Source organism: Girardinichthys multiradiatus, chromosome 10 (assembly GCF_021462225.1).
Source record: "Girardinichthys multiradiatus isolate DD_20200921_A chromosome 10, DD_fGirMul_XY1, whole genome shotgun sequence".
In the NCBI taxonomy this organism is placed as follows: Eukaryota; Metazoa; Chordata; class Actinopteri; order Cyprinodontiformes; family Goodeidae; genus Girardinichthys; species Girardinichthys multiradiatus.
The window spans coordinates 16,046,263-16,069,017 of record NC_061803.1 but is presented as its reverse complement, the minus strand read 5'-3'; the positions used below and the strand labels follow the sequence as shown (position 1 = coordinate 16,069,017).

Here is a 22,755-nt window from a genome sequence, read left to right as displayed (position 1 = left end):
AGACCGATGTGACCTATTCTGAGACATGTAATAATTCACAAGGAAACTGAAAATGATGTAAATGATGATATAAAAAATGCAGTGCCTATTATGCCTTAATTTAAATTAGCTGTTTACTTTTTGATATGTGTAATTTTTGTTTCTTGTCTGTTTGTGCACCAAAAACAAGAAAGTGTAACTTTGCACATACAATGACTATTTTACCTGGATAACATTATGCATTTTTGATGTAAAACAATTCTTTAAGAATCTAGAATGAAATATACAAGTAACACTTTAGGCATCTTTTTGTTTGTGACCATTTTTACTACAGAGGCAGCTAGTATGGAGCCGAGCTTTTGACATGTTAGAACTTTTGCTTTAGCTGCTGGTGCATCCCTTGCTACAAATGTTCCAGTGTCCAAAAAAGACATGCTATGTTATTGCATTTTAAGCAATAAAATTTTGATTTTGGACACCAGTACCATCTGAATGTCACAACTGAAATCCAGACTCATCAGATCAAGCGAAACAGCTGTTATTGTCTAATTTAAGTGAGCCTGTGTGAATTATATCTTGTTGTGCTACTCTTAGCTGACAGAAGTGGCACTTGGTGTGACCTTCTTCTGTAGCCCATCCAGAGTTCAACTTGTACATTCAAGCTCAGTATTCCTACTTTGGTTGTAATGCGTGGTTATTTAAGCTACTGTTGCCTTTCATCTCAACCCATTGTTCTCTTATACCAACAAGGGTTTTTGGTCCAGACAATTGTAGCCCACTGGATATTTTCTAGTTTTCAAACCATTCCCTGTAAACCTGAGAGATGGTTTTGTGTGAAAATCCCAGGAGGGTCAGCAGTTTATGGTAGACTTGCAAGACCAGTTCATTTTGCTCCAGCAGCCATGACATATTCAATCTAATTTCTTCTCCTTTTTGATGCTCTGTTTAAATTTCTGTCTATGCTTAAATGCACTGAGGGGCCGCCATTTGTTTGGCTTATTCACTATTTGTGTTAAACAGGATTGCTAATAGTTTTTCAACCAATAATCAGACCATGAACGTATGATAATATAATTACTCATAAAAACATTTGAAAAACAAATAATTGCACACCCCTAGTTAGCTTGTAAGAGCCTCTGATAACTACTAAATCTAATTCTTCCACTGCATCCCATGACATTGTTATAGTTTGGTTTAATTTCAACACTCAGAAAACTAATCTGTTTACTGAGCTGCATACTGTAAAAAAGTAAACTGCTGCTAATTATTCAAACAACGTTAAAAAATAAAGCAGCTCTTCTTCCTGCATGCACATTCCAGCTCTACTCTGAGACAGTTTGAGACCTGATTTTCTCCTGGGACCAAATTAGGGTTGACGGTGTCATACAGTGTAGAAAGTGATGTCACTTATGTCGGCATATCACAAGGCTTAATTGTGCCCTAAATACACTTTCCTCAAGCTGTGAAAACATGCAGCAAGCAGCCACCAAAAGCTGAGTGTAGGCACCAGAGGAGAGGGAATATGATTAAGCATCCACATCGGGGAAGGGGTTTAAAACACTGAAATGTTAAATCAATAAGCCAGTGTAAATCTGCTTACCTCACTGTTTAGGAAGCAGTAAAACACTGACACGAAGAAGCCCTGCAGAGAGAAAGGGGGAGATAAAGTGAAAACAAACCATCGTCATCAATGCCCTGATCCTGGTTAAATCGCTTATACAGCTGATTATGTCGCTCATTTAATAATCTCAGCAGTGTTTTGTTTCTCTGCACTCATTATAATTACATTTAAATGAATCATACAAATGATACATCCACCCACACAGAGATGTCTGTTAAATCCTGAATAAATCCTACCTGGAAAGACTCCAAAAATGAGTTGAAATATATGAAGACAATTTGAGAAATCTCATCCTCCCCTGGGTTGACAAAAAACAGCATGTAGGTGATTCCCAGGAGGGGAAGGAGTACCAGCGTCGCCTTCACGGCTTTCCTGCAGATGAGAAGAACGTAGATCAGACAGCCGTGATAGAGAGACTCAGCTCAGTGTTTCATTTAATGCTAAAAGGCCCTTTAGGGTCCAGACTTCATCGATGGACGACAAAACATGAATAATTCAAGGCATGCTCATCTCTTAAGCCTGTTTATTGCAGCTTCAGCAGCAGGTTTTCAGGAAATGTACCTGTACTGGATTGTCTCGGATGTTGTAGAAGCTCGCAGTTTAGTCATCAGAATTCTCACAATGTTGAAGAGGAAGATGAAATTAATCTGTGAGGGAATAAAAGACAGCTCTGTGAATGTCAAAAAGAAATTTAGCATTTTATTCTTGTTCTCAAATTGAGATTTCTCAATATGGTAAAAAGACATCAGTATTAGAATTTTTTTAAGTTTATGCTTCATTGAAAACTGAAGACATAAATAAAAAGTAAAAAAAATACAAAACTTCAGAAATGATTTGAAAAATATTTTAAATTAATCAGTTTAGAGCAGATGTAGAAACAAATCCTGACTGTAATAATCCTGGTGTGCGAGTGCAATTCCCTCATCGGGCTTCTATTGATTTAAGGTGCTGTTGTGTGAACAGTCTTTGCCTGATGCTCAGCCTTTTTTTTGGTAGGATCAAGCCACATACTCTCTGAGAAATTATTCTAAGATTGAATTCATTTCTTATAGCTTACATCCCTTGAGATCATTCCTTGTGTCCCCTGTGCCTTAAAGGTTGAATCTTTGCTGGTGGTTTCTACGCATATTCTCTAGTCTAGCCTACAAACCTCATTGTGATAAATCCCCTGGAAATTCTCTCGCGGTCGTCTACTGTAGCTCCAGCATCCTCAGACATCACCTGCCTGTCCGCTCCCTAAGCCTCCTTGTTCCAACTCTGTCTGGATCTCAACCCTCTATCTGCTCCACTCACGTCAGGAAACCTTCCTGAAAGTCAGACCCACGTGGAGAAGTTCTCACCTTCGGACAGCCACCAGGATATGTCCCCAGGGTCATGGCCAACAGCACAGTAAGTCAGCTTGGTTTTATCATCCAGTTCAAAGATAATTTCTCAGTCTTGCTCCTGCTCCATCTAACTGCACCTCTCTCCCTCCACACACCGCTGAAGCCACTTCACATAAGCCTTCAATATTGCTCTGATTATCATCATTTCTGTAAAAAAAATAATTTTAATCTAAGATTTTGAGTCCTGAGTCTGCATGTGGGTCAGGAAACTTTCCAGAAACATGACGGAAGCGCCAGTCTGAACCAGCACAATCACTTAGCAACTATATGCCCAAACAACATTCCCTGGTAGCAAAACACAAAATAACATTGCAATCCTTATGTGAAAAACAGAGCTATCCTGTGCATTTAAGTGCCCTGATCTTTGAATTAAGTAACAAAATATCCCTTTCAACTTATAGCCATCGACTTCTGCACTATAGCAGCCTCCTCTTGCTGGAGCTCAATAGCTCTTAAAGGAGCTTTTATTCAGGCCCTAAATGAACAGTTAAAAGACAAACTAGCCTGCAGAGACCAACCTCGGAGCTTGAGGATTTAGTGTCTCTACCCATCAGCACTGATAACAGAATATATGAGAGAAGTAAAAAGAAGAAACAGAAAAATTATTTTGTACCATTTGTCCCATCGACCAGAAGTCCCCCTATGCCTATTCCTCCAAGTAAACCCCTAGAAGAGCCCCGGCAAATTGGCCGTACAACATTAATCCCCATAACTGCAGTGTTGCTTTGAGGCTAGTAAGTGTTTCTACTGCAGCAGAAAGTTTCAATTCATTGCCGCCTGCCCGGTTCACCCAAACAGGGGAACCCAAAAGTAATGACAGGAATACTGGTTGGCGGATTCAATAACAACTTTTCTTGTTTAATTCTACCATGCACACTCCTTTTTCATTTCACTCCTTTTCCAATTCATTTCAGCTCCAGGCATTAATAAACTCAGACTGTGAACAAAGCCTTATCAACAGGAACTTAGTGACTCAAATCAGAATTCCCACCGTTTTGTCATTTTAGTTAACATTACAGCTCTTTATGGTAATTCTCTGCCTACAATAACATACAAGACTGAACCCATCAAATTAAACTCACTTTTTTGTGTTTCCTTTTTCTCAGTCACCTCTTGTCCTTGGACACTCCAAACTCACCCTGCATAACCCCCAGTTGAACTGGCAAAAAGGCAAGGTGGAATCCTGGAGCACTCACTGTCTCTCCACCTGTCCTTATTCAGCCCTAGGTATGTCTGGGCCCATCACGCCTGATCGAGAGGGGACACCATATACCAGAGGAATATCATGATCTCCAGCAGGTATTTAGCAATTTCAGGGCACTTTCTTTACCACCTCAAACACCATATTATTGTGCCATTGAACTCTATCCTGGGCCTCCTTTACCGTCAAGCCACCTGTACAATCTATCCAAACCGAAAGAGACAGCATGGAGAAGTATATAAATGAATCGTTGCCTGCTGGCATCTTTTGTCATTCCACTTCTCCCTTGGGTTCCTTTTTATAGCCAAGAAAGATTGTTCACTTAGACATTGTATAGTCTACTAGGGCCTCAACCCGATCACCGTTAAGAACAAATATACAGTACCGTACCTCTTCTGACCTCTGTTTTTGAGCCAGTTCATGGTTCAAAAAGGTAGAATCAAGCCACTCTCAAGGCAAAATTCACAAAGCTGTATGTGAATGCACATTTGAGTTTACATGTCCTAATTCTGAAACTGAATGCAGCAGAAAATCTGATTCTTTCAAATACTCTACTGGCCAATTAAGGTCTCTCTGGCGGCCCGAGGCATAAGCAGACTAAGCTGCTGCTTTGGGCCCCTAAACCATCAGGACCCTCTCATAAATGCTTGAATTTAGACACAGACCATAAATCTAAACTTCTTATATTTGTTTATTACGAATTAGAATATCATCGAATTTGTTGTGTTTAAAATTTTATTTTAATATTTACAGGAATAGGAAAGCTTACTTTGTAAATGTACAAAGAATAATCTTCATCGTTTGAGTGTTGTGTTAACATAGTAACAATCTAGTGGAGGGAATTTTCTCAACAGGAAGAAATCAAATTCTACCTAAGGCCCCATACAATGTCAGTAAAGCCCTGCTCTGCTCTGACACTAGTTTTCCAGATAACAACTATAGGGCAATAGGCATGCACCTTTTGTGGAAAGGTCTTATTTTCATTTTATTATTAAATATATATTTATTTCAATTACGGGCAGAAAAGGGAATCATTCTTTAACACCATAACTGTTTCTGCAATGCAGACTCAGGGAAAAACTACCATCCACTGAAAGCTGGTGATGCATTTTTGACACAGGACAAGGAAAGAGGGGTAAGTGATGTGCTTGGGAGTTTTAACTTTATCCCCAACATGCAAATTTCACATTTAAACTGCAGTCTGAAAAGTACAGAGCTTACACAGTTCTAGTGACCAGCAAAGTCAAGCCTATGGGCAATTGGGAGGTGTGTGCACTTGTCCTCAGTTGTTAGTGCTGTGAGTAGTGCAAACCATATTGATTTCTATGTGCAAGTGGGCTGAACATGGCACACAATTTATTCATGTGAAGAGTCAGCTGGGGCTGGTATGAGATTCTCACTATAAAATCTTGAGCCAGAAAAAAAATCCACTGTTTCACAGTTTTACTGTGTTAGCACAACATTTCAAACAAAAACATAAATATTTCTTATTTCAGAAATGGAAATGCAACAACAGATTGATTCTATTCAATTCAAATCAGTTTATTTATATAGCGCCAATTCACAACACATGTCGCCTCAAGGCACTTCACAAAAGTCATTTACATACATTCCAATTAATCCTAATCATTGAACAGTGCAGTCAGATTCAGTTATTTATTCAAATTGGATAAAAAGTTTTTCTATATAAGGAAGCCCAGCAGATTGCATCCAGTCAGTGACTTGATGTTTGAAGTTATAATCTAACATATTACAATAATTTATTGTTATTTTCCTTTAAAACAGACACGTGCAAAGTTTTTGACTATAAACCTACTAAATTGTGTAGCAGTTTTTAATGGCTTAATGCAAAGAATATTAGACCTTTTGCAGTTCTGCTCTCCAAAGAGTAAAACTGAGTAAAATAACAAGCTTATAGTCTGGTAACTGTAGTTTTATAATTCAATTCAATTCAATTCAAAAATACTTTATTAATCCCAAAGGGAAATTCAATGTTGTTATAAGTGTGTTACTTTAGTTGGAGTGATGATTGGCACTTCTTTTGTTTCCACACCATGACTGTCTGTAAATATTTCAGTCAAACAGTCAAACTTTTCTTTCTTGCAAGTGAAGGAAAAGTGTAGTAACCTTCTTTCAGTCAGCTGACCGGCAGTGAGCAGCAAGTGGTGGGAGAGGGCAGCTCTGCATTACTCTATGCAGAGAAAACTCTGGTAATTTATTTCTGTGAGAACTATAGGAACAGGACCACAGGAAAATTTTAGTGATTTTGAAAAAGTTACTTCCTAAAAGTGTGGATGACCTTGATACCAGTAACCAGGCCATGTCTAGTGGAGTATGTTTGCATGGAGTGTTTGTTGCTTCTGCACAGGTGAAGCCTCAGCAGTTGTGGGACCTCATGTGCATCACAGGCGTGGTACAAAGACCATTACAGTAAATTCGACTGTAGGATGAAACCTGACGTGGGGCTAACCATGGCCAATTCTGCTTTAAATTCTCTGATGACCAATCCACACAGGTAAACATTCTTAAATGATGCACCACCATGACCTTGCTACCACAACAATAAAAAACACCACAATCTCATTATGACATAGGATACACACTGAAAAATTGTTTTGGAAAGTCCAATAATTGGGAGTAATGGGGACCCCAACATGACCTTGTGGACCTCACCAAGACGCTGCAAAGACCATCCATGTTCTAACATCTTACTGTGGTTTTAGCAGTAAAACACCTTAATGAGTTAATTCTGCAGAATACCTGCAATAAAGTGAATAATCTGACCATCCAGCACTCTTCAGGGCTTCAGGATGGTGTTCCCTCAGAATTATTAAAGTGTGTAGGATCAAATTGTTGAGGTGCCTGTCACCTAGTGTTAACATGTTCTGCATCACAATAAGGTGCTGAGCTCTTATGGCTTCGGATGATTTACTGGCAGCGGGACAAATTGAAATAATGCATGCAGTACATTATGATAAAAGATGAAAAAGGTGGCTACACTGTGAATCTGAAGTGTTATTTGAGATTATCTTCCAGTATGTGATGAATGACAAAATCCATAGTACATGCAAGAAGTGGGGATGATGTAACACAGAGGCAAAAATAGCCACAGGAATACTTTCCAGTGCCAGATGACCCGACCTTGACTGGAACAGATGTATGGAGCTCTTTCCAGAACCAAACACTCTATTAGCCTGATGCAAGGCTGGTAATGTGAACAATATTAATAACATCCTTAATTAATTCATTGTAGCAGGACCTCATTTTAGTGCTGATAATTTAAGCTTTCAGAGTTCACAACCGCCTCACAGGAGCAACCACAAATATTCTGGTGACCCGGTGATGATCCTGAGGTATCAAGCACTTGGTAAACACCCAAAAAGCCCGAGAGAAAACACTATTGTAAGCAAGACTGGAGATTTTCCAAGCAAAGCGACAGGACGAGAGATTGAATGAGGCAGATGTTTGCCTGAGGAGAGACAGAAACTGTTCAGAGAAGTACCCCTTAAAGAGATGATTTCTTTTATTTTTCAGTTAAGGAGAGAAGATCTGGGAAGGTCACTCCACCAGTAGATCGCTAGCAGGGACACTCTAACTGAAATTCAGCAGGGACATAACCAAACAGTCGCAGTCAGACAAATTCTGGCACAGAGAGTAGTCTCTCTTGGAGGCCACAAGCACAGATGTTAAAACCCCTAAAGGAAGGGCTCGCACAGTGCCAGAGCTGTATGCGTGAAAGTAGTTTGGACTTGTATCACATGTGATGACATACGGTGGAAATGACTGTATCCGAAGAGACTATAGGTTGACACAATTGTCCGAAATAGGTGTCAATCAAAAAAAGACAAACTGGCTGCCATTTTGGCTCAACAGTGTTAGTAATTTGATTTTTATTTTAAAAAAAGTGATTTTCTGAAATCAAACTCACTTTTGAACCCTGTGCGGGCCACGGACCCAAAAAGAGTTAAGGGGGAAAGTAGAAACAAGGTGCTCCTGATCAAATGCTGAACATAATGCCATGCAGGAGAGACATCAGCAATGACCTTAGAAAAGCAGTTGTTGCTGCCACCAATCTGGAAAGAGTTGTATTGTATTTCACAACCAAAAGAATGAAAACACCTAACAATAATGAGCACAGGGAAACAAACTGAGGAAGGCATGACCTAAAGAATGTAATAAAGAGATGATCAAAATACACACAAAAGAAAATCAAAACAAGTATGGATTATTTGGAATAAATCCAAGAGAGCTTCTTCTCTCTAAAAATGATTAAGTTTGAAAAGTTGCACCCGATCAACCATAAGACTTCTGGAACAATAACCTTCGAAAAGATGAGACCTGAGTAGCAATATTTGGCCATAATCCCCAGCAACATGTGTCAAGAAAACCAAAATAAAATTCAGCAGAAACACCCAAAACCAAATGTCAAGCACGGTGGCTGAGGGCTATTGAATTAGGTCTGTTTTAAAGCTGCAGGATTTGGACTCCTTTGTATATCAAAGTATTCTAGAGTCAAATCTGAAGCCATCTCTCCAACAGCTGAAACTTGACCCAAAGTGGATCATAGGCAGGGCAATGATCGCAAACACAATAGAAAATCTACAACAGAATGGCCGCTAAAGACAGGAATAAATGTGTAACTGTGGTCCAGTCAAAGTCCAGACGTCGTAACACTGTAAAGTAAATTTCTCTAAAATGACAGACAGAACATGACTACTGAGAGCTACTGCTGCTGAACATAGTTCCACAAGCTGTTGAATCATGGGGTGTACCTAGGTTTTCAGGCACAGCCTTTTTTTAATTTTGGCTTAATCTTTTGTTTGTGCAGTGGCTGCTCATAACTCATATGGAATAGTTTATCCCTATTTAAGTAATGCATTAACATTTTTTTTTTTCTATGACTGTTGTTCAGATCTTGTTTTCTTTAAACTGGCTTTCCCTCTGTTTTTTGTTAGCTTGATCTAGTCCCATTACGCCTATGTGAGCACAGTAAACCAGCCAATTCCTCATAGACATACAAACACCCAGATAAAAATATGCAGTGGTTGCCTAACAATCTATGGAATAGTTTTTCCCTGAACACACACACTACTAATAGTTAACATGAAGAATGTGTTGTACTTTCCAGGTCCTCATGGCTGCCAGACACCTCAGAAACATAAGAAAGACTAATTGTCTAAGCAGGTTGCGTTAGGCAGGTTCACGCTACTACTGAAGGACAGAAAAGGATCTTACCACTAACACAAGGATCATTGGACCTTGGTAGATGTAGTCAGTGTACACGCCGGGTTGCTTCCCAAACCAGCACCTGGGAAACCAACAGAAACCTTCAGTCAGGATTATATACGACTAAACAGGAGAAATTAGACTGACTTCTATTACTTCATGTTCAGCATGTATTTATACTGTTGAACTCTTTCTTGTCACTCATGTTTAAGTAAAATGTTTTGCCTAAAAATGGTTAATCAAACGTTTATGAGAAATAAACATGTAAAAAGGTCAGCACAAGCTCAGAGTAAAACACAAAATACACCCAAAATGTCTACCCACAGAGTGATTTAATTTAGCAGATACTTTAGCTGATACTTTAGCTGTTATATTGGGATTTTGTAGGCTTTGATCATCTAACCTCATGCACTCTGAGATTTTTGCTGGTTCCCACATTTTGCCAATATGAGGGAGATTGCACATATGAAGAAAATTTGTAGTTCCCAGGATCTTGATGGGAGTTTTCTGTTTTAAAAATGTCTCTACATTTAAATTATTTTGTGTAAAAATATGGGTTGCTGTTTTAATAAAATACAAGGCCTGTACTGAATATAAGGGGAAAAAAAACAAAGCGCAAAAAAAAAAAAAAAAAACACTTTGAGAGACCTCCTGCAGAAAGCTTTAAGGATATTTGGAAGGGAAATAAAAATAAAATGAACTGTTGTACAGGTCGTTTGGGATGTGGGTTTGAAAGAAAATGAGACAAATGAAGGAACATTTACAGCTTTTCAATCTTTCATAAGGTCCACTTCAAGAACCTACAATAAAAGAGGCATTTCTCTGCATCTCTGATGGATGGAGAATTACAGCTTTCTGACATTTGTATAATGAATACAGAGTGGAAATAAAAATGTTTTCCCACACTATGTTACCTTTTTCCAAATTTACCCTTTCCAGAACTGAAAAATCAAATTTCATACTTATCCAGACTTTTCCAGGCTGTGTAGGAACCCTTTAAGCCACTGTTCCATGCCAAATTTACACCCCAGAGAATCAAGAAGTCATGTGTTACTTATTAAAAGATCCTAGACATTCTGATCAATTACTAAAAGGCTTTAGTGAAATTGTTAGGGCAATGGTAGCACCTTTCCATTTGTAAAAACAATTATTTGTTCAAGCGAGAATTCTCCCACCGAATAAACTACTCAAATAAAAGGTTTGATTTTTCAGAATTTTACGATTTAATGTTTGTATTATACATTTTTCACTATGAGATTGTGCTAATGCAGGCAAAGATGAAATTATTTCAGGGATGCTAAAAGTGGGCACTGTATGTATTCCTAAGTTTGGTCTACAGTTTTTTTTATGCTGGGTTGATTAATGTCGATATGTGAAGCCAAAAATAAGCTCATATTCCAGCTTTACAATTTTTCGCTCTGTGTCTGTATTTGCATTCCCCTGTGGACTTGTTCTTTGCAGCTAATGGGCAAACAAACCAACTCTCTAGTATGTGTCAACACACATGGCCATTAAAGTTGATTCTAAAACATCTGGTGCTCCAGCGAGTTTTTCTGGCAGCAGGATGGTCCATGTGGGAGTGAATCATAATCATCTGCAGTGTATAACTTCATGGTAATGAAGGAACGTGTCCCTCACAACCTAATGGTTTCAGAGAAATAGGATCTATCTATCAGACTCTGAATCTGCTGTCTTTTTTTTTTATCAGATTTGCCAATATAATAAAAGAAGTCAACAGACTTATTAATTCAGTGACTCACTGCTGAGGATCTGAGGCAATTCCTACCCTGGCAATACGCGGAAAAGGAGAACAACTGCTCCCAATCAAAATGAAAATTGTGCCTGCGCAGATAAATAATGCAGCTGGTTCTACAATGCTAATTTAATTACAACAGATAACTAATACACATTCATTTGCTTAATGTAATTTGGTTTGGAGTTGCCCTTTTCCTTTTATTACCAGAGTAGTTCAGTCTCGAATGTCAAAAACAATCTTGGAGGGAACAACTTACTTCTCATTGTCGTAGTACAGCTTCCCGATGGCCCATGCCACTATTATAGGGAATGGTATACCTGATAGGTGAAAAAACAGACACACAATGATAGATTCTTCCTCACCCTTCACTGCTAATCAAATCACACAACTTTCCAGGGAATATTCTACTGAAAAATGAAATGTATGTTCTCTTTTTCCAGGCAGAGCATCAACGCCTGACAAGCTCTGTCAAAAGGAATTGCTGTTAGTGTGCTGTTATCCATAGATGCATGCCAAGAGTTGTCACCATCTGACTGTTTCTGTGTGTATGACTAAAGAGCAGATGATAATCCAGAGTGATGCGAAGATTTATGGATTTATAGAAGTTTAATAAGGCACACAAACAGCAAATACTGACATCTAAATGACACTAACAGATGCATCAAATGGCTTTACAAGCCCTAACGTCACACATTCGAGTCTCAAGTTTCCTAATCTTTAGAAACATTCTGCCTCATTAGTCACTTACCTCAGCAGTGAAATGCTAAACCTAGGGAAGATTTACTCACAAAGCATCTCCAAAACAAATTAACTTCATTTTTGTGACAAAACCTTGGGTTCTTGAAGCCAGAAAGTTACTTAAGGCTAGAAAAAAGTTGATTTTACTTATTGTTTTCACAGTAGCTCTGGAATGCACTGCCATCATCTCATCATGCAGAAGTTTCCTGCAGCTAATATAATTCAGCCAGCACACAATACACCTAATCTCAGAAGTACCGAGTCTGGTTTGACAGTTTGAAATGGGGAGCTTGTGAATTTTTCACGATACATTTCCCAGCTGCCACACAAAATCCCAGTGTCTCCATCCAGTTAACTCTCCCATTGTTGGCAAACATTTAATCTGATCTTCAGTTACGTTTTTTGGGATTAAATGAACACAAAGTGACGATGAACAGATGAGCATTTAAACCATTTGACATGGTACACAATTTCCCCCAGTAAAGATTAAAACAAATAAAAAACAAGAATATTTTCTTTCATGTCAGATGAGTGGGGTCAAGCTTACTAAAATGCAAAGGATGATTCCGAGGTTAATCGGAGGATGAATTTTATTCTTTTTAAATATTTTTGCTTTGATCAAATATTATTAAAATCTAAATATATCTTTTGCGCTTGGCTTTCAATTAAGTTCTACATGGTTTAGTTCATATTAAACGTGGAACAAGTTCTGAAATTACACCCCAATTCCAATGAAGTTGGGACGTTGTTTAAAACGTAAATAAAAACATAATACAATGATTTGTAAATCATGTTCAACCAAGATAAAATTGAATATATTACAAAGACAAGACATTTAATATTCAAACTGATAACATGTGTTGTTTTTTGCAAGTATTCACTCATTTTGAATATGATGGAAGACGTTCCAAAAAAGCTGGGACAGGGGTATGTTTACCACTGTGTTGCATCACCTTTCCTTAAACACTTAATAATCCTATGGGAACTGAGGACACTAATTGTTGGAATTCTTTCCCATTTTTGCTTGATGTACCACTTTAGTTGCTCAACAATCCAGTGTCTCTGTTGACATATTTTCAGCTTCATAATGCGCCACACATTTTCAATGGTCTGGATTGCAGGCAGGCCAGTCTAGTACCCGCACTCTTTTACTATGAAGCCACGCTATTGTACCACGAGCAGAATGTGGCTTGGCATTGTCTTACTGAAATAAGCAGGGACGTCTCTGAAAAAGATGTTGCAAGAATGGCAGCATATGCTGCTCAAACACCTGTATGTACCTTTCAGCATTAATGGTGCCTTCACAGATGTGCAAGTTACCCATGCCATGGGCACTAACACAGCCCCATACCATCACAGTTGCTGGCTTTTTAACTTTTACTGATAACAATCTGGTAGTCTTTTCCTCTTTGGCCTAGAGAACGCGATGTCCATGATATCCAAAAACAATTTGAAATGTGGACTTCAGATGACAGCACACTTTTCCACTTTGCGCCAGTCCATCTCAGATGAGCTCGGGCCCAGAGAAGGCAGCAGCATTTCTGGGTGTTCTGGATATGTGGCTCTCGCTTTACATGGTAGTTTTAACTTGCACTTGTAGACGTAGTGATGAATTGTGTTAACAAACAACGTTTTTTGAAGGGTTCCTGAGCCCACATGGTAATATCCGTTACAGAATTATGTCAGTTTTTAAAGCAGTTCCTCCTGACGGATCAAAGGTCACAGGCAATTAATGTTGGTTTTCTGCCTTGCTGCTTAAGTGCAGAGATGTCTCCAGATTCTTTGAATCTTTGGATGATATTATGGACTGTCAATGATGAAATCCCTACATTTTTTGCTATGGTACATTGATAAACGTTGTTCTAAACTATTGGTCAATTTGCTCACGCAGTTGTTTAGAAAATGTTGAACCGTGCCCCGTCCATGCTTGTGAACAATGGAAACCTGTTTCTAATTCACCTGTTCACCTGTGAAATGCTCCAAACAGATGTTCTTGAGCATTGCTCAACTTTTGTAGCCCCTGTCCCGGCTTTTTATGAACATTTTGCAAGCAATAAATTCAAAATTAGTGAATATTTGCAAAAAACTAAAGAATTTATCAGTTTAAACATTAAATATCTTGTATTGGCAGTGTATTCAATTGCATATAAGATGAACAGTATTCACAACTCATTGTATTCTGTTTTCATTTATGTTTTACAACACGTCCTAACTTCATTGGAATTGGGATTGTATATTGTCTTGCATTTAGTTTTTTCATCATAAAAACCTTGCCTTTTACGAGTGGTGTTAAGATTTTTCACATCCCCAAAATCTAAAAATCATTCCAAATTAATTGTATTTTTAACTGTATTTATTTGTTGTTGTTTTTTAAGACTGAACACAGACTAAAACAGTGTTACATGCTTAATATTATTCGTTTTTTATGATTTAATATGAATGTTAGTATCTGTATAGGAATACTAACAATAATCATCTCTGGACAACATGTTGTTGAAAAGGCCTCAAGATCACACTAATATGTCTGATTATTACTTTAAATATGATATTGTGTTTTTCTATATTCAGTAACATTTCCTACAGGTTTCTGTATAGTTTTTCCCGACAGGGAGTAACTTTTAAGCTATGTCTTTAGATTTTACTTATATTTTTAGATTTTTCATGATTAGCTAACTATTGTTGGGGAATTTTATCCTTTCAGTGGTTGGTGAGTGTCCTAGTAGGTGAAACTTTGTTAGACCTGAATAGTTTGATTATAAGAGGAAACTATTTTGATTAATACATGTTCACGTAGATAAAGAGAAGGTGTTTGTGTTTATTTAATATGAAATGTTTTGCTGTCAATAAGGTTAGAGCTCATATCACTCTTTTGGTTACATTAAGCGTGATTTTGGCAAATACTTATTAGTAATAAGCTCCAGTTGGTAATTAATGGTTACTAGTGGCTAAACAATCTCAATTGCACAACATTTTGAATATACAAATGTTTTGGGTGATTATAATTATTTAATTATAATTATTGTTATGTGCTACTAGCCCAATAATCACAATCCCATGGTGTACTTCTAATGTATATTTTTTGTGGATGATTTTGGTTAGAAATGACAAATTATGACTTATGAGTTTAAATAATTTTATAAATATCCATTATTATATAATCATAATTGCACAACTCTATTAGCTAAAACCAAGTAGCTATGATCTCATCACAAAGAGCAAAGTCATTTGTTGTCTCATTGCAGTTTGTCTATATATTTAGTACAAAGTCAGATGTATTTTAGGAGTGCTAACAGATGGACCAAATGAAGTCAGCCTGTAGCTTGCAAACATGTTCCATGTTTCGTGCTGATAGTTCACATATTTATTTCACATGTGTTTCTAATAAGGTATGTTTACAGATCAATCTGAAAGCATTTACACATTATTATGTCTACAAATAAGCTTATTTTTGTTATGTATTATCACTTACCTGGATATTTAATCTTAGTTTTATGTAACTACATGAAACAATATTTGAGTCTTATTAAATAAGCAACAATTTACATAACTTTACCAACAAAAGCTTTACTGATGAGCTCCAAGTCTCTGTGGTTGGAAGGCCTCCTTTCCATCACCCTAATCTTTAGCTCCCTCTACAGAATCTCTATCATATTCAAGTTGGGACTCCAAAACAAAACATGTTGGTAAAATTAAAAGATTATTTTACCAAGGGTGTGAATACTCTCAGGCTTATACCTCTACTTGTCTTGCCAACTTCTAGACAATCCAGGCATTTCCCATTCCAACACACACCAACATAACAGTTAAACAATAATGTAGTAATGTCCAGGAATATAATACTTGCTGATAATTATTTAATATTGGCAATTTAAAGTAATATAGACAGTAATTTAATAACTTTCCTATAATGTAATAAGATTTTTGAGTCAATGACACGATACGATTTTGCTAATAGTGTAATAAATTATTACAATATTGGTTGTCACAATTAGCCTGATTTAACTTCCTGTAAGAAAATAATTGAGTGTATTTGCCAAATGTTTGAGTGACAGTAACAACATTTTTCATACAACTATATTTGAGCATTTCACACATGAGTACATACACCAGCCGATGCAGATGAACATCCACTTGCGGAGCTTGTCAGTGGAGTATGTGAGGACAATTGCAGTGTGGAGGTAGCATCCTTCTCCAAACATCCAAAAGAAGTTGGTGGAGTGGAAATAGTTGAATGAGGCAGTGACAAGGCGACACCAAATCTGACAAAATAAAAAATTGTGATAAGTAAACCTAAATCTGGAGAGGAGTTTATTTGCTTTTGAATAATTACAAACTTTGCTTATTTTATTCTTCCATGTCTGTTAACCAACATATCTCTGCATTACATTATTAAGGTCTTACTTAAAACATTTATTCACTCAGGGGTAACTTTGACCAATCCAATTATTCTTCTAACTAATAGTAAAACCAACTTTCCATTCACTTTTTCACTTCATACAGTATAGCTTAAATTTGGTATATAATCATAATATCAATCTTTTAGGATATTTAATTACCATGCTATACAGATCCCAAATATTTAACCAAATATTTTTAATTATCTTTAGCATTATAGACAATCTTTTGATGTTGTTTTAAGTAGCTCTTTGTCAAAGATGAACTGTTTAAATGTGTTTGTTGGAGTGGTTCAACTTAAGCAATTGACAATGACAATGCAGCTTGTCCATATTGGGTCAAACCTTAAAAGAATAAAATAAAAAGGACCATCCATATATTAAAACATCTCCTCGAAACTGAAAAACCAAAGCAAAAAGATTTCTGGTCTCATACCTTCTATATTGCTAAAGTACAAGGATGAGCTCCTCCATCCAAGTCACCAAGTGTTATGCTTCAAATGAAGTGTAAAAGACGCCACCACTGGACTGGAGAGATGTTCACTGGAGTGATGAATCAGGCCTTTCTGTATGGAGTCCAATGGATAATCTGGGTTTGGCAGTTGCCAGAAGAATGCAACTTGCCTGGCTACATTTTGTCAAGTCTAAATGTTGGTGAAGAGGGGATTATGGTGTGTTGTGCCCATGTACATAAACAATGAGAAAACACTAAAAGCACTGCCATGACCCACTTTTAGTACAGCCCAGGAAGGAAGTGTCACAGCGGGCATCCTGTGTTGTTGTGGACATCTGCTAACAAAACAGCAGTGTGTGACAACCTGAATGTCTCTGAAAGTTGCCAGTGAGTAAGAATTCACTTTAAAGAATCCTTAGATCCAAAGTAGACTACAATCTGAGGTTCGTGTATCCACTGATCAAAGAACAACCAAAGGTTAAGTTATGATCTGCTGTTCGTGTACCCAGTGTTCATGCCACAGTGTAATTAAGACAATCTGTCTTAAACCTTTCTCTCCGAGCTTCTGCAGAAAAGAATCTGAACTAGACATTCCCCCAGATGAGACAGTGTCTCTAATCAAGTCAAGTAAGCTGGCTTTCTTCTTCCACTGCCCTGAGAGAGGACAGTGTTGTTCATCACATTCGCCACACAACCCAAAACCCTTTGGACCTTTTTCATTCCTGTTCATCACAACGGTTCACGGACGAAGTGGTGTCTGAGTAGAGAAAATTAGTTTAGGATGAAACAATCTAAATAATGGTTATTTCATGTTGTTTTGCTTTGTTTCTGGTGATAAAAGCTAAGCCATTTGAGTGGAAGCAGGCTACCTACTGAGCTAATGTGAACAAGTCTCTAAAGGCTCCCACATAGTCGAGCATACTAATTTCCTACATTTTTGGAGACAAATTCCTACATTTCCCCCATTTCTGTCATGGCGTCATTGGACAAGGAGTAAGAACTAATTTGCCTTGTAGCTTTGGAAAAACAAAAAGAAAAGAAGATGGGATATAGAGCTAACAACACTAGGGACGAAGAAAGGGAATACAACCTGTCAGTGGGATGCAGAGAGCAATAGTGACACAGTCCGTCCTCACGACCGGTTCTGTGTTTCACATATAAAATGGTTCGTTGTGGAGACTTTTTCCTGCCGAGCAGGATTTATTTATTTATTTTGTGACACTGCATAGGCATTTGTAAAAATAGATTTTTGCATGGACATGTATGCCGGATATCCCCTATGAGTCCACTCAGACATCCGCGATGAACAGCAGACTGAAAGTTGTTTGTTTAATGACTCCTGATAAGGTGGTGCCCTGGTTAGTATGTTTGACTCAAATTCTTTATTTCAACCTAACTGGTAACTTTGTTAAAAATGTATACATTTTGATTACATCTATTAATAATTGTTAATAGCCAAACAATCGTAATTGCACAACAAGTGTTGTTGTTTTTCCAGAAGTTGGGCTTCACCCCTTAGTTACAGTTAAAATAACTCTTAATTCTTATATATTAATTCTTAGATATTAAACCCAGTGGATTAAGAATGGGAGGTCACTCAAGTTCACGTGTGTGATTGCAGATGGGCAATAAATACGAGTTTAAGTAGCATTTGTTAAATTGGCTTTGTCTTAAGATCTTGATCCTACCAGGGTTTTTCCTTTTTTCAAGACACACAGCTTCCTATTGTTTTTAATTTATGTTTCTATTGAGATGAAAGCCAAACCTCCTATCTGACAAATGTGGTTTGATTTGTTTCAGCATGTTTCCAATGAACCTAATTGGAGTTTTTTCTTAAAGGTGACTTTTCAGTCACAACAAAGATTTTCTTGTAGACAGACTTGATACAATCATAATCTTAAAAAGCTAGGATGTTAAACTTTGGTCATTTTTTTATGTTATATTTATGCTTTTCAGGCTAAAAGGGAGGGGCTCGGAGTAGAGCCGCTGCTCCTCCACATCGAGAGGAGCCAGTTTAGGTGGCTCGGGCATCTAAACCGGATGCCTCCTGGACGCCTTCCTCAGGAGGTGTTCCAGGCACGTCCCACCGTGAGGAAGCCCAGGAGACGGCTCAGGACACCCTGGAGGGACTATGTCTCTCGGCTGGCCTGGGAATGCCTTTGGGCTCCCCCCGGAGGAGCTGGATAAGGTGTCTGGGGAGAGGGACGTCTAGGCGTCTCTGCTGAGTCTGCTGCCCCCGCAACCCGGTCCCGGACAAAGCAGAAGAGGACGAGTACGAGTATGAGGCTAAAAGTTTCTTCCTAAAAACTACTTCAATTACTTCTTGTCGTCAAGGTAAAAAGTTAAATAAAATATGGAAACGAGAGCAAATTTAGAAAATTTGCTGCCCCGGTGTTTGCGTTAACCACCACTCACCACGTTACTTTCGTGCACCTCTGGGCTCATGGTCAGCTGGACGATGAACCAAGTGGCGTTCCTCAGGATGAAGGCAGTGATGAGGTTCCAGTGGATAATGTTTCTGAGGCATCGAATACTCCTGAAAGACGAAGACAGGACGATAAACTCAGGTCCTGAGATATTTACAATATCATATTTAAAAGCAGATTTCTATATAAAGGAAAACTGGGACCATATGTATAATCAAAAATTAACCAATTAAAACATCACCATTTGGATCACTATCTGAAAAGAAAAAATTAGAATTTATAAAAATACTTTAAATTTTGAGAGAAAAATTTGAAAATTTGACATTATTTCCCCAATCCTTCTGATAGAATAATAATATCTGAAGTAACATCTAAATCCTACTGTTTTCACTCTTGTGTCATGTGCTTAAAGTGCAATGTTTTTTTTAATGATGTAAATAAACCTACCCTGGGTTGCAATTAGAGAATTTGCCTAAGTGCCTCCAAGCGAGTGCTCCAAAATAGAAACACACAGCTGAATGGACAGAACAAGCCAACCACAGTCATTGTTGTGACAGCCTCATTTGTCGTCACGGCATTATCAGCCGGTCAAGGCTGCTCTCTCTTTGGCTGAGCGCGAGCAACATGATTTATTTTTTAGCACACATACATTTATAATAGGTGTCACTTGCGCAGGCTTTGTGCTGACTGTGTAGGTAAGCATGGCAATGCATTTTCCAGTTAGCTGGACTGGTTTCTATTAAGTAATCAGGAAAAAACACCTTCTCAATACTCCAGAAAAAAAATGCCTCACTGTAACTTTATTAACATAAACGTTTAGAAGGCTAAAAATAAGCAGATTTATGGCTTCATTGTGTTGTTTGACAATTAGGTGGCTTATTTCTCTTTGATTCTGCTCTGAGGATTAGTGAGACTGCTGTGCCAAAACTATGGGGGCTTTTTATTCAAAAGGTCATATTAATTATGATGCATGACCTCACTTCCTGTGCCAATGTGCCAGTGGAGGCTGCTGGGTGTTAATTGTAGGGAAACGCTGAATTCTTCTTCATACAAAACGTATTGATACACTGTATTGTGCATTTATTGTTTTACTTGATCTTTGTACGCAGCAGTCACACCACTTTCTGCAGCATAAGATTACACTTACTGTGCCTGTATTACAGTAATTAAACCAATTTTGTATTAGATTGTAAGCTAAATCAGTCCTAAATAAAAATTGCATTTCCTTGGGTTTGGTGATATCCTGGAAATTAATATCCCTGGGCTGTTGAGAGTATTCTGTTGGACATAACGAATTATATCCTTGCACCGATAATAGTACAGCATCTAGAGCAGGTTCACTCCTCAACAGCTACTATCCTGCAACAGCTAGATGCATCCCTTCTCCAATACACCTGAATTGAATGGCTGAATTTCCTCCACAGCATGTCCATCAGATTGCAGAGACCTGGTAATGACCCATTAATTTGATTCAAGTGTGTGGGAATGCATCTAAAAGTTGCATCATGGAAGCCTTCAAGGACTGGATTTGGGCACCATTGCTCTAGAAAAAAACCGTAAGAGTCATCAACAATGCTTTTTGCATTAATTTACAGTCCCTGAAATAATATTTACACCTCTTGAAGTTTTTAACATTTGCTGAAGTTACAAGCACTGGATTTTATTTAGAAGTACTGCTCACCACATAGCGCCTTTCTCACTGCACTGTAATTTATAATATGCCTTGAAACATTTTTAGTGTTTAGACTTGACAACAAAGGTTTTAAATTTAGATTTAGAACATACTTTCCCAATGATAGAAAAAAATCCTCTGACTCAGTGAGGAGAAAGAAACCCTCCAAACATAATTTCTTGATAGTGAAGGAGTCGTGTCAAGTGTTCCCAAAATGACTAAAAACCCAAAATAAAAGGCACACAAATTCAACATTAATAGGTGTTCATCTTTTACTATTGTTTTTCTTTCAAATGAATGCAAAAGGAGCCCTGACTAAGTAGTATATACATGAAAATCATTTTCAGTAGGCCAACATTTTAGTATGTATGTAACATAATTATCAAATACACTGAATTTTGGGGTTTTATTAGCTGTAAACCATAATTGTCACAATGAACACCCTTAATATTTCACTCTGTGTAATCAACCTTGGTAATATGAGTTTTACCTTTTGAATAATTAAATGGTTTACTCATTATCCATCTGAGACCCAGCTAAGACCCTTATTTGGTGCCCAGCTGAGTTTGCCCGAATTAGTTATATTTCGTCAATTCCAGTGGGCCCAATATGCACAGTACATTGAGAGCCCAGACCCACCCCACCTTAGAAAACCCAATGTGTGGCCCACGTAAACATGTTGGCTGGCACTTATTGGCAGAAGGTCTAGCTGAATTTTTGATGATTTTACAAAGTGCATCTCAAATATCGTGAAAAAAATTAAATATTTGGGTCATTTGGTTATAGATGATTCATGTGCAGCGTCAGGAGGACTGTAAATGGTATGTAGAAGGATATGTGCCAAGCAGACATTTTTTAAGTGCACTGAAGATATCATTTTTACAGCTTATTGTGCTCTCATTCATAGAAGATATTTATTTTTAAGCTAAAGTTAAAGTTAGTATATATATATATAATGGAACTGTGTCTTAACTGGAACTTATTAAAGAGTACTTCTTAAGTACAAGTAGATTTCGCTGAACCCCTGCACATTTATGAAGTGCAAAACTCTTTACTTTATATGTGATGGCTTTCTCCTGTTTTAATCATCACTTTTTCTCTGTATGTTTGCAGCATTTGTAAAATTAGGCAGCAAATATCAACTCCAGCTACAATTACAGCAGACAATGATCTCAACACTGTTGTTCAATAACAACTATGACTGCCACTGTGACAGACATTATTACAAAAGGGAAAAATCTTGGTAATAAGTCAAATAATTCATGCAAGATTTTCAGGAAATTATAAATATTTTGTCCAAAATAGTAACTGAATGAAAATGTGTAAATTCAAAAGACTTCAAATTATTTAATTACTATGTAAAAGCTAATTCTCAGATATATATTGCACCCACACAGAGGATTAAGATCATTAAAATTACGTCCTGCCGTTGCTTATAAGTAATCTGTGCACAGTCTCTCATTAACTGGGAGACAGTATTGATTCTTCTGCTGTCTGCTCTAAGCACTGAGGACAGTGACTGCAAGCAGATAAGTTCCTGATGATCTGAAAGTCCTGCATGGGCTTATGTTCAATAGAGTCATGGTATTGCATAGTAATCATTTAACTAGAAGCTCATACATCACTCTGTGTCCCCAGTAAAGCTTTTCAAAGTGAAGAGCCATGTCAATTAAGCTTGAGGATTCATTGTAAATTATAAGTTCTTACATGTGGGAACCCTGCTCTAATAATAATAAAAAAAAACATTCAAATACCAGGTTTGAGACAAATCAAAACTATAAAAAACAAAACACAAAATGTACTACTGTGTAAGAGATGACAGATGTGTGTACATATTTGAAACAATATATTTGCATGCAGTGTAGACAAAGGTACAATGTCACTGTCATACCAGCTTCAGGCA

General features: G+C 37.5%; 1 protein-coding gene across 1 annotated transcript in view; it reads right to left on the bottom strand.

The window, feature by feature from the left end:
* Nucleotides 1–22,755, bottom strand: part of LOC124874700 (corticotropin-releasing factor receptor 1-like) — a 146,600-nt gene that overhangs the window by 5,632 nt on the left and 118,213 nt on the right. Inside the window, exons 7-13 of the mRNA XM_047376174.1 lie at nt 19,170–19,290; nt 16,012–16,165; nt 11,425–11,485; nt 9,422–9,494; nt 2,162–2,247; nt 1,837–1,972; nt 1,580–1,621 (exon numbers count right to left, since the gene is read on the bottom strand). Coding sequence (XP_047232130.1) covers nt 1,580–1,621; nt 1,837–1,972; nt 2,162–2,247; nt 9,422–9,494; nt 11,425–11,485; nt 16,012–16,165; nt 19,170–19,290 — 673 coding nt within the window. The remainder of the gene's footprint in view (nt 1–1,579; nt 1,622–1,836; nt 1,973–2,161; nt 2,248–9,421; nt 9,495–11,424; nt 11,486–16,011; nt 16,166–19,169; nt 19,291–22,755) is intronic.